The sequence below is a fragment of the Terrapene carolina genome, unplaced genomic scaffold, assembly GCF_002925995.2.
Source record: "Terrapene carolina triunguis isolate 2854851 unplaced genomic scaffold, T_m_triunguis-2.0 Scaffold571, whole genome shotgun sequence".
In the NCBI taxonomy this organism is placed as follows: domain Eukaryota; kingdom Metazoa; phylum Chordata; order Testudines; family Emydidae; genus Terrapene; species Terrapene triunguis.
In genome coordinates, this window is record NW_020664922.1 from 48,049 (window position 1) to 60,890 (window position 12,842).

General features: G+C 48.0%; 1 protein-coding gene across 1 annotated transcript in view; it reads right to left on the minus strand.

Moving 5' to 3' along the window:
* Positions 1–7,868, minus strand: part of LOC115271352 (integrin alpha-M-like) — a 24,292-nt gene extending 16,424 nt beyond the window's left edge. The window contains exons 1-2 of the mRNA XM_029913289.1: positions 7,853–7,868; positions 7,162–7,274 (exon numbers count right to left, since the gene is read on the minus strand). Coding sequence (XP_029769149.1) covers positions 7,162–7,274; positions 7,853–7,868 — 129 coding nt within the window. The remainder of the gene's footprint in view (positions 1–7,161; positions 7,275–7,852) is intronic.
* Positions 7,869–12,842: the final 4,974 nt, after the last annotated feature.

Sequence of the window (12,842 nt, forward strand, 5' to 3'; positions counted from 1 at the left end):
TACGTGAATCATACCATGCATTCATTTGCATAGCAGCAGAAACTCCCACGTGAAGACTAACTATCAGGAACGGATTTAGCACTGGTGAATGAAGCCCTTGATTTATCTCTTGCTGACCCAGATTCATAGGGGGTGGCGGGGAACACTTTCTGTAGGGTAGCAGGGGCAGATCAGCCTTCATAGAATTACAGAACATAACGCCAGAAGGAACCGCTTTGAGCATCAGTCTGACTTCCTATGTAACACAAGCCAGAGAGCTTCTCTGAATTAATGCCTGTTTGAACCAGACTGGAACATTTAAAAGAGCCAGTCTTGATTTAAAATTTCCAGTGACAGAGTGTTAGACCCTCAACAGGGGCCTTTTTACGGGATGGGGGAGCAGGCAGATACTGGACACAGTGTTGCTATATAATACTTTAAATACTTTTTATGGTTTACAAAATGGATCTTATTTACTTTACATTTATACCCCAAACATACTATACCAGAGCCCAGTAGTTAGACGTTTTGATGGTTAGTTGGGGTTTAGTTTAATTACAAGGTGCAGGGAGTTCACAAATACCACACCATATATAAACAGGGCTTTGGATTACTGAAAGACTTGAAATTGCAAATGTATGAAGCTTTTATTTATAATTTACTTTGTGACATTATTCTTTTTTTGTTTTTGTTGTTTTGGCCCTTTTCCCTTTGTTTTAAAGAGACAACTTTGGGCAGGCTGCCATGATCCAAGGCACGCCATTTTTAAAATGTTTATACATTTTTATAGCAGTTCCATTGGTGTTATTTCCTTATCTGCAGATTATTCATTTTTTCCAAGGACATAACAAAGTTGTTTGGTACAAATAGGTTTTGACCGCTTGACCTTTAAGTTCTTGCTTTGGTTGCTAAAATGCAGGTCATGGACTCAGGTTTCAAACACACAACAGCCACACTAGACTCCATGGCCTATAACATATTACATAGATATATAGATTTTTTATATCCCAATATTCCCCCTTTTGGTACATGATTAATACCATTAATTATTATATTACTTTATAATTTTGCAAGCAATTTAATTTTATATATTATTTGCCTTAGAACTTTTTGTTGCTTTTTTATTTGGCAGTATAAACATAACATAACAAAGGTTAATAACATTATTAATATAAATAGTATAACCATAGGTTGTAACATTAAATTGGGAAAAGCTGTAAAGCTTAGAAGACCATTTTTAAAAAACATTATACCAATGGTGGACTGTTAGTTTTTTTTTAAATTTTAATATTTGACCATTGTGGACTGGAATGTTTTTTTTTTATTGAGCAGATTTAGATATAATTCACTTTGTGATGTCATTAGTCTTGTGTGTCTGTTGTCTTTGGCCTTCACCCTCTGTTCCAAAGAGATAGCCCTGGGCAGGCTGCCATGATCCAAGATGCGCCATTTCCTCCAATTCTTATACATTTTTATAACAGTCCTGCTGGGGTAATTTCCTTATCTGCTGATTCTTCATTTTTTCCAACGTGTTTTGTACAAATAGGTTTTGACCGCTTGATCTTGAAGTTCTTGCTTTGGTTGCCCAAATGCAGGTCATGCACTCATGTTTCAAACACACAACAGCCACACTGGGCCCCATAGCATATATCATATTACATATTATATCCCAACAAGGGAATCCATCATCACCCTCAGTAAATTGTTGCAGTGGTTAATTACTCTTGCTGTTAAAAATGTTACGCCTTATTTCCAGTCTAAATTTGTCTTGCTTCAACTTCCAAGGGCATTAGATTATGTTAGACCTTTGTCTGCTAGACTGAAGAGTCCATCATCAAACATTTGTTCCCCAGGTAGGTATTTATAGACTGAGATGAGCACTCCTTAGTCTTCACTTCATTCATCTAAATAGTGATCGATTGAGCTCCTTGAGACTATCAGGCAGGTTTCCTAATGTTTCGATCATTCTCATGGCTGTTCTCTGAACCCTCTCGAAATTATCAACATCCTTCTTGACTCTGGGCTCCAGAACTGGCCACAGGAGTCCAGCAGAGGTCGCACCAGGACCAAATACAGAGGTAAAATAACCTCTCTGCTCCTACCTGCTTATGCCTCCAAGGATTGGCCACAGCATTGCACCAGGAGCAACTTGGCCCAGGCAGTTCTTGGTCTCTCTGCCGAGTCTATCAATTAGTGCAGGGTGGCCTGGTAAGCTTGTGTCATGGGAGCCACAGCTGAGACCCACCAAACTCATGTCACACAAGATACACCAAACAGCCAATCAGTGGCAAAAGTGAATCCCTAACACACAGTGTAGCCAACTCCCCTACTGCAGAGTTCTCCTCCCTTCTGCCCTCGTCCTCCCAGCAAGGTGAGGCCTGGGAAGGAGAATCCCCTTGGAGCCGCCCCCTCCAGGCCTGGGAGGTGGTAAAGACCCTCCAGAGCTATAGGAGGAGCAGATATGGGGCAAAGTGGGGCTGGGTGGGTGGGGACTGGGGGCAAAGGAGCTGAGGGTGGGGGAGGAACTGAGGTGGCCTCCCCCATTCTTCCCTTCATCCCCTTTTCAAGCCCCATCTCCCAGTCTGTCCCCCCTTCCCAGCCCATCCCCCTCATCTTTAGCCACCCCAAAGTCTGCCCCCCTCCATTCCCTGACGGGTCCAGGCCTCACAGACAGAAGAGACGTGACCTTGAAGCAGGGGGAAGTGACTGTGGTTTTACACAAGGACTGAGCAATTGCAAACACTGCATCCACTTCACACCTGACGGACTCTCCTCATCCCCCCATCCTATTGAGCACACATGCCCCACAGAGAATGGGAGTGGCACCTGTGACCCACTCCCATCCCAGAGAGTCTGGAGGGAATAGATCAGAGAGGGAACTGAACCCAGGGGTCCTGATTACCAGCCCTCCCCCACACAAGACAGTAGAGTCCCATTCCCCTCCCATAGCTGAGGAGAGAACCCACAAGTCCTGATGCACAGGCCTCCTACTGTAACCCAGTGACCCCACTCCTCTCCCACAGCCAGCCAAGGAAAGGACCCAAGAGTCCTGAGCATCCAACTGCTCCCATCCCCCTGCCAGAGGGGTACTCGCTGGGCACCCATGTGGAGGAGCCCAGCTTTCCCCAGTCCCTCTGGCTGGCACTTACCTGCACACAGGTAGAGGATCAGAGGCAGGGGGTCCATCCTGCGCTGGGTGAGGGGTGTCTATGGAGCGTGGATGCTCTCGTAGGACGTGTGAGGTTCAAGGGCACTGCCTGGAGAGGAGGCAGCAGAGTGCAGAGGAAAGAGAAGTGGTATTTGAAAAGAGAGAAACACGGCCAGGGGTGGAGGGGGGACTCAGGGTGTTATAGGGCGGGAACAGAATGGAGAAGAGGGAAGTGTGACAGACCCAGAGCAGTGGGGTACAGGAGTCTGGTAGAGGACAAATATACTGGTCACTGGGTGAGTAGTTTTCTGTTCCCTGAGTGACCAGAGAAGGGGCTGCACAAGAGTAATCAGGAACCTGCTAGAACCAGTTAAGGCAGGCAGGCTAATTAGGACACCTGGAGCCAATTAAGAAGAAGCTGCTAGAATCAATTAAGGCAGGCTAATCAGGGCACCTGGGTTTTAAAAGCAGCTCACTTCAGTTTGTGGGGGTAGCGTGAGGAGCTGGGAGCAAGAGGCGCAAGGAGCTGAGAGTGAGAGGGTGTGCTGCTGGAGGACTGAGGAGCACAAGTGTTATCAGACACCAGGAGGAAGGTCCTGTGGTGAGAATAAGGAAGGTGTTTGGAGGAGGCCATGGGGAAGTAGCCCAGGGAGTTGTAGCTGTCATGCAGCTGTTACAGGAGGCACTAGAGACAGCTGCAGTCCACAGGGCCCTGGGCTGGAACCCGGAGTAGAGGGCGGGCCTGGGTTCCCCCCAAACCTCCCAATTGACCTGGACTGTGGGTTCTCCCAGAGGGGAAGGTCTCTGGGCTGTTCCCCAACCCACATGGTGAATCTCTGAGGCAAGAAAATCCACCAGTAAGCGCAGGACCCACCAAGATAAAGGAGGAACTTTGTCACAGAAGGAAAAAGTCAACTACACTGAAACACCCAACTGGTCAGACACACACACAGCTGTATGGAGACAGATGAAAAACAAACAAATAAAACGACCAAACACACACGCTCTGAAGTGCCCCATACCCCTCCATGCTAGTGGTCAGCTAGTCATTTCCCCCCCTTCACCTCCTGCCTTTTGTAAATTCGAATACCCCTCTAGTTTCAAATCTTGGGGAAAATACTGTGCACACACCTATCCTGAAACAAACACATACACAACCAGACAGACAGACAACTGGACAGAGACACAGAGACACAGACACACACAGCTACACTGAGACAGACAACAGATACACAATTAGAAACACAACTGGAGTGAGATATGCACACAGCTAAACAGACACTCTCACGAACTCAGGGCCATCCTTGGGCACACACAGAATATGCAGCTGCATAGGACAGGGCACCTGAAAATTTGGGGCACCCCTGAGTCTAATATTCACCCATCCGCCGCCTCCTATGCCTGTTTTATGGCTGTTGCAGCCTGGTGAGTCTTCCTCTGGAGGGGATCTAGGCCTTGTCTACACTGGCAAGTTGAAGTGCATTAAATCAGCCCCGGGCACAATAACTCCTGAGGTGTCCACACTGGCAAGGCAATTAGAGCACCCGGACCCTGCGGCTGGAGCGTCCCTGGTAATCCACTTCCATGAGAGGCACAGAGCTTGCTGAGCCCAGCTGAAGTGCTGCGGTGCCAGTGTGGACACCCTGTTCTATTACTGCGCTCTGATTGGCCTCCGGGATGTGTCCCACAATGCCTGTTCTAGCCACTCTGGTCATCAGTTTGAACTCTACTGCCTTGCCCTCAGGTGACCAACCGTCAGACTCGCTGTGATGGGTTTGGTCACAGTGATCCCCTTGGGACTGTCACCTGATGTGCTGAAATTACCTCTGAGCCCGTTTTTCCTGGCAGTTTGGGATTTCCAGAACCCTGTCTTGTTGAGGCAGACACGCTAGTCTGCCCAACACAGACCCAGGGTCTGGGTCACGCCCGCAAAGCTGCAGACTTCACTGAAAACAGCTCAGCAGATTACTTGTCTCCAGCACCCAGACACCCAGCTCCAAATGGGATCCAAAGCCCAAATAAAACTGTTTTACTCTGTATAATGCTTATACAGGGTAAATTCGTAAATTGTCCGCCCTCTATTACACTGATAGAGAGATATGCACAGCTATTTGTTTCTCCAGGTATTAATCACTTACTCTGGGTTTATTAATAAACAAAAGTGATTTTATTAAATATAAAAAGTAGGATTTAAGTGGTTTCAAGTAATAACAGACAGAACAAAGTAAGTCACAAAGCAAAATAAAGCAAAAACACGCAAGTCTATGCCTAATACACTAAGAAACTGATTATAGGTAATATCTCACAATCAAAGATGTTCCAATAAGCTTCTTTCACAGACTAGACTCCTTCCTAGTCTGGGCCCAATCCAGTATCATGTGACATGGTCACATGTCTCTGAGACTTCTACTGTCCATTCCTCCTGGGTTGGCCCCAAGGTACACAGGAAGGCTTGCAAGTAAATAAACCATTTACCATCAATTCTCCTAGTCAAATGGGAGCCATCAAGTTCCTCATGCCCCATTGATGGCCCTCACCTGGTGTGACTACAACAGTGATACAAGTTTATATCTTATTTCCCTAACTCCAGACATAGAAATAATACATGCAAACAAATAGGATGAACACACTCAGTAGATTACAAGCTTTCTATTGACCTTCTGCATAAAGCATATTCCAGTTACATCATATTCACATTCATAAGCATATTTCCATAAAGCATATAGAGTGCAGTGTCACGCCGGCCCTTTAAATTCTCTGGGAATTTTGAAAGTCCCCTTCCACAGAGTGCTCTCAGCGCATCTGTCCAGGTGACCATGCCTTCATGCACCAGGCGATCCCCAGCATGGAGCAATGCCGAGGTGCTGGACCTCATCGGCATTTGGGGAGAGGAGGCTGTCCAGTCCCAGCTGCGCTCCAGCCGTAGGAATTATGATACCTATCAAGGGCCATGACCAAAAGGGGCCATGACCGGGACACAGTACAGAGCAGGGTTAAAGTGAAGGAGCTGCGGAACGCCTACCACAAGGTGCGGGAGACATACCACCACTCCGGTGCTGCCCCCACGACCTGCCGGTTCTACAAAGAGCTGGATGTGATACTTGGGGGCGATCCCACCTCCACTCGGAAGAGCACCAGAAGAGCACTTCAGAAGACATGGCAGCCCAAAGTGCAACAAGCCAGGAGGAGGAAAGGGGGAGCGAGGGTGCTGAGGAGGAAGGGGGCCCAGAGGCAGAGGACGGCCTGGCATCCATAGATGCATGCAGCCAGGAGCTGTTTTCAAGCCCGGAGGAAGCTTACCAATCACAGCATCCAGTGCTTGGGGAAGAGCAAACAGCAGAGGAGGCGCCCAGTAAGCGGCTTTGATTTTGTGAAGGGAGTGGTTGGGTGTGGGTTGTTGGGGCGAGGAGGGTTGCAGAAAGAAGGCTTGGCTGTGTGCATGCCTAGATGCGGAATAGGACGTTGATTTACTCTCTCACATCGCAGTAATCGGCCTCAGTGATCTCATCAAAGGTCTCATGCAGAAGCTGGGCACTTCGCTTACACAGGTTCCTTGGCAGAGTTACTGTGCTCCTTGTCCCAGTAAGGGTAACATATCCGTGCCACTGTGCCGTGAGGGGCGGGGGGACGATTGCTGCACACAGGCAAGCCACATAAGGGCCAGGGCGGAAGCCGCATTCTTGCAGAAGACTCTCCCTTGCTTCCAAGGTCACCCTCAGCAGCGAGATATCTTCCAGGACGAACCCAGCCTGTTGGAAAATGTGGGGACAGTGTTGAGTGTAGGGGCCCCCTGCAGCCGTTGGCTCTCCCCAGGACACAGGACCCCAGAGGACAGTACGGCCCTGGAACAATCAGTTCCCCCTGCCCCTGTGGTTACTCACCATTTTGGGGCTCTTGTGGGTTATGTGCGCTCGCCTTGGGACAGGCAGTTTGTGCTATTGTGTGAACTGTGCTTGTCTTTAAGATTGGCCAAATCATTACTCTGTCTAGCATTAACAATACTGCCTCTGTAAAATGTTGCATTTTGGCCTCACAGCTGCAACCTTGAGATCCCAGCCGTCCTTGTTATCAACGGCCGAAAGGCTGCGCAGCCTCAGGGAGGGCCGTAAAGAAGCAAGGAGGACCTTCTGCATGAAGAAGTCCCTTGCTGAAAATCAAAGATTACAGGAGTGGTGGGAGAATGAAAGGAGAGTCCACCAGGAGAATGCGGATCGCCGGCAAGAAATCCACCCCTGCAAACTCCAACCCTTACTCACTGCACTCAACCCCCATCCCCATGCAGTTTTGCCGGCCTGAAGTGCAGCACCCATTGCACGGCACTCCAGACAGCAAGGCTGCATATGATACCTGGACATAGGCAAATCTGTGAATGTTCTGTCCTCACCCTGCCCTTCCCTCCTCCCACACAGCACAGAGGGGTCATGCCATGTGTGTTTCTCCAGCAGTTGTGTTTCTTTTCAATAAATGGATTTTTTTGTTTTGGAAACATTTTTTATTGCATGAAGTAAAAGCGAGCATAGCCCAGGAAAGCAACAGGCAGCCCTATTTAGGGACAGCGCTACTTTCTTTGAAAGAAGAGGGGGAGAGAAAACAATCCCTAAACACTGCTTGTTCCAGCTGACTCCTGTTGGTTAACCACGACCAACTTGATATCCAGTTTTGCGGTCACAAGAGAAAACCAACGACTAAACAGAAACTACGCTTTGCATACTGGTATGTACGTACACTTCTTGACAGCCATGATCTCCATGAACTCAGGTCAGCAATTATTGGTAGAGAACTAGCACATTATAACATGGATGTCACAGCCTTAAGCGAAACACACATCTCTGCTATCAGCTAGTTTACAGAGGTTGGAGGAGGTTATTCAGATTATTGTGTGGGCCATACTGAGGGGCGTCCAAGACAAGCAGGAGTTGGCTTTGCCATCAAGACATTACTAATTTCCTAGCTTGAATCCCACCCACACACCATCAGTCCTCACCTCATGACTGCAAAGCTTAGACTGACTGGAGCATGGACAGTGCCTTGTACTTGTTAGCGCATATGCACCCACATTGCCTACTGGAGACAATGAAAAGGAGACTTTCTACGAGAGCCTGAATTCAGTGATCTTTTCATTACCTTTTAATTCCAAGCTATATATACTCGGCGATTTTAATGCTAGAGTTGGTCAAGACTCCACCACATGGCACAAGGTGCTTGGACATCATGGCATTGGAAGCGAGAACTCAAATGGCTCCCTCCTTCTTCAAACTTGTGCGCACCATGAGCTTGCTATTGCAAGCATGTTCTTCCAACAAGCAAATAAATACAAAGCGACTTGAATGCACTCTCGGTCTAAGCATTGGCCTACGATTTCATTTCATTACAAAACAAAGAGACATCTCTGATGTTAAGCTGACTCGTGCAATGCGTGTCACTGGCTCCTGCTCTGACCATTGTATGGTACGCCGTGTCGTCTCCTTGAGCCTCTTTCCACCAAAACATCATCATTCTGCTGTGTGCCAGAAGGAGTTGGATGTAGGTAAACTTGAAATGCCCAAGACACGAGCATTGTTTCAACTCAGTCTTGATGCCTCCTTAGCCATCAACAATGAAGGTGCAGAGCAGCCAGTCACTATTGAGGAGAACTGGATCAACATCAAGGAAACAACCTATAAAACTGCTGTTGAAGTACTGGGTTTCCGAACACGCAAACACAAGGACTGGTTTGACGACAAGGACAAAGATGCCTGTGCTCTTTTTGACGAGATCCATGTGACGTACCTGGCTTGGATTAACGATAAAGAGAAAGCCTCCAGGAAATCAGGATACATTTGAGCTAAACAGAAGGCACAAATCAAATTACAGGAAATGAAAGAGGACTGGTGGAAATATAAAGCAGTCAAACTTCAAGATGCAGCTGACAGACAGGATTTTAAAGCGTTCTATGATGGGCTGAAGGCAGTCTCTGGGCCAGCCGATGCTGGCTCTATACCAATGTGCTTTGCTGAGGACAGCACTCTGATTACAGATAGTACTGAAATCCTTGACTGCTGGGCCAAAAACATTTTCACAATGTATTAAACCAGACACCAACTTTTGACAGCAGCGTTCTTGAAGAGATTCCTCAGTGGGCTAATGATTCACAGCTGGTTACACCCCCAACTCTCGACGAGGTACAAAAAGCCGCCAAGCAGATGAAATCTGGAAAGGCGCCTGGCGGTGATGCGACCCCATCGGAGATTTACAAAGCTGGTGGTGGCCAATCGATGAGCCATCTAACCCATTTATTCATCGTCATTTGGGAGAAAGAGCAAGTTCCACAGGACTTCAAAGATGCCCTGATTGTAGATATATAGAAAAGAAAAGGTGACCATGCATGCTGTGACGACCACCGAGGCATCTCACTGCTGTCTCTAGCTGGTAAGATCCTGGCCTGCATCCTCTACAATTGGCTCTCATTACATGTGTTCACAAATGGCATCATTCCTTAAAGTCAGTGCAGAGTTCGTGCTGGTTGGGGCACTGCCAATGTGATATTCACTGCCAGGCAGATCCAAGAAAAATGCAGAGAGCAACATCAGGATCTCTACATGATTTTCATCGACCTGACCAAGGTGTTCGACCCGTTCAACAGAAACCGGCTTTGGAAGGTACTTAGGCGAATGGACTGTCCTGAAAAATTCATCACTATAGTTCGGTCCTTTCATGATGGTATGCTGGATTGTTTCCATGACAATGGAGAGACATGGGTACCTTTTGAAGTATCAGATAGTATAAAGCAAGGATGTGTCCTTGCTCCTCTCCTGTTCAGCATCTACTTTTTGATGATGCTGTTCATTGCTTTCAAGGATTGCAAGTCGGCCATACCCATTCAGTTCCAAACTGATGGCAGCATCTTCATCCTCCGAAGACTTCAGGCTCGCACCAAAGTGTTCACTACAACCATCTGTGACCTCCTCTTTGCTGATGACCGTGCTTTGTTGGCTCATTCAGTCGAGGATGCACAGAAACTTTTTGCAAAAACAACAAGGAGTCCTTGTGACACTTTAGAGACTAACACATTTATTTGTGCATAAGCTTTCGTGGGCTACAGCCCACTTCATCAGATGCATGGAGTGAAAAATACAGTAGGCAGGTATAAATATACAGCACATGAAAAGATGGGAGTTGCCTTACCAAGTGTGTGTGGGGGTGTCAGTACTAACGAGGCTAATTCAATCAGGGTGGATGTGGCCCATTCCCAACAGTTGACAACAAGGTCTGCTGATACAGACTAACATGGCTACCCCCCAGAAACTTTTTGATCGTTTTGCTACCTTTGCTCACTGTTTTGAACTCACTGTGACCCTCAAGAAGACAGAGATTATAGAATCATGGAATATTAGGGTTGGAAGAGACCTCAGGAGGTCATCTAGTCCAACCCCCTGCTCAAAGCAGGATCAACACCAACTCAATCATCCCAGCCAGGGCTTTGTCAAGCCTTACAAACCTCTCAGGATGGAGATTCCACCACCTCCCTAGGTAACCATTCCAGTGCTTCACCACCCTCCTAGTGAAATAGTGTTTCCTAGTATCCAACCTAGACTTCCCCCACTGCAACTTGAGACCATTACTCCTTGTTCTGTCATCTGCCACCACTGAGAACTCCATCCTCTTTGGAACCCCCCTTCAGGTAATTGAAGGCTGCTATCAAATCCCCCCTCACTCTTCTCGTCTGCAGACTAAACAAGCCCAGTTCCCTCAGCCTCTCCTCATAAGTCATGTGTTCCAGCCCCCTAATCATTTTCATTGCCCCCATGCTGGACTCTCACTAATTTTTCCACATCCTTTCTGTAGTGGGGGGACCAAAACTGGACGCAGTACTCTAGGTGTGGCCTCACAAGTGCCAAATAGAGGGGAATAATCACTTCCCTCGATCCTACTAATGCAGCCCAATATGCCGTTGGCCTTCTTGGTAACAAGAGCACACTGCTGACTCATATCCAGCTTCTTGTCCACTGTAATTCCCAGGTCCTTTTCTGCAGAATTATATCTCAGTCTGTTTGGAAAGAGCCCAGCACTCCAGTGATCACTGCTGCAGATACTGTTCTTAAGGCTGTTGACAAGTTCTGCTACCGTGGAAGTGTACTCTCCTCCAGTATAAACGCTGATGACGTTGTAACTGCTCGACTAGCCAAAGCCAGCACTGCTTTTGGAAGATTGACCAAACGCCTATGGAATGACCGTGGGGTTAAACTTCAAACGAAGGTAGCAGTTTGTCAGGCAGTTGGACAGTCACCAGTTGTCCTGACTGTCCTGTTGTATGGATCGGAGTCATGGACCATATATCGCTGCCATGTTTCGAAACTTGATCAGTTCCATATGCTCTGCCTCAGGAAGATCGCCCATGTCAATTGATGGGACAGAATTCCAAACACGGAGGCCCTTAAGCTGTGTGGTATCATGGGTACAGAAGCAATGCTTATGAACAATCAGTTTCACTAGATTGGTCGTGTTATGAAGATGGATGACACATGGATACCGAAGATAGTCTTCTACTGCCAGCTTGTTTGTGGAAAACACTCCATTGGCAGTCAGTATAAGCACTATAAAGATGTCTTAAAGGCCAACGTGAAGTCATGCAGCATATCTCCCAATGATCTGGAAATGATAGCTCGGGACAGATGGTTCTGGGGCAAACTATTACACAGACTTTCAAACGCTTCAAGAGTGAATGAATCCAGACATGATAAGAAAAGTGTAGGGTTCGAAAAGAGTGCACGGCACCCGCAGGTGGCGGATTGTTATGTGACATCTGTGATCGGATTTGCCGATTGAGGATTGCCCTAGTCGCTCACCAACGGTGTCATAGAAGGTGGCTCAGTCCATATATAAACAGCCCCCACCCCCCGCTACAGAGACAGCTGATGACCATTCACTCTGTGGTGCAGAGGAAAGCAGACAGGAGAGTTGGTCAGTTCAGAAAAAAGGGGGAACTAGAGATGATTCTAATATCTCCAGTTCTTGTCTGCGGGGCCAGCCTGTGGCTGGGTCTGTGGAGGGGAAGTGCAGTGCGGCTGTGCCTGGCCTGGGGCTCCTCCAGGCAGGTGGGGCAGGCTCAAGGCTTCAGCGAGCCCAGGGCTCCTCCAGCTCTGGTTTGGTTACCCCTTGTCTCTCTATTCTCTCTATTCCTGTGCAGGTTTCGTCTCTGCTGGCAAGCAGATCCCTGGGGACGATCGCTGTGTGTATGTGAGAGGGCTGATGAGGACAATGCGGTCCCCTTGGCCGAGGGAATGCACCCCAGAGCAAGCCGTGGGCAGGGGAGATCTGAGGAGCTGTTGGGGAAGCGCTGTGTGTTAATACCAATGGGCGCAGATCTAAGTTTAGAACAACCTGAGGTTTTAAAAATAGACTGACAGACGCTGTCAACTGCTCCAGCGATTTATGAACTAGGCATTGAATGGTCAGCTCCAGTCTTGTCGCAGCGACAGGAGCTCAAACTTTGTACAGTTTGACTTGTGCAGCAGGCAGGCTGCCCCGGGGCTGGGGCCAGAGAGGACTTCCGCATCTCCCCTCCGCAGACACAGCAGTCAGCCTGCTGCTGGCCCTGATTCCTTACAGCCAGCCTGCAATGGCAGCAGCCCGCGAGAACAATTGTAACGTAAAAGTGGGGATAGGGACGTGCTGAATTGGAGCAACTGAGGGTGGAATCTTGGAAGTGCTGCTCGACCCAACCTGCTGAGTCCAG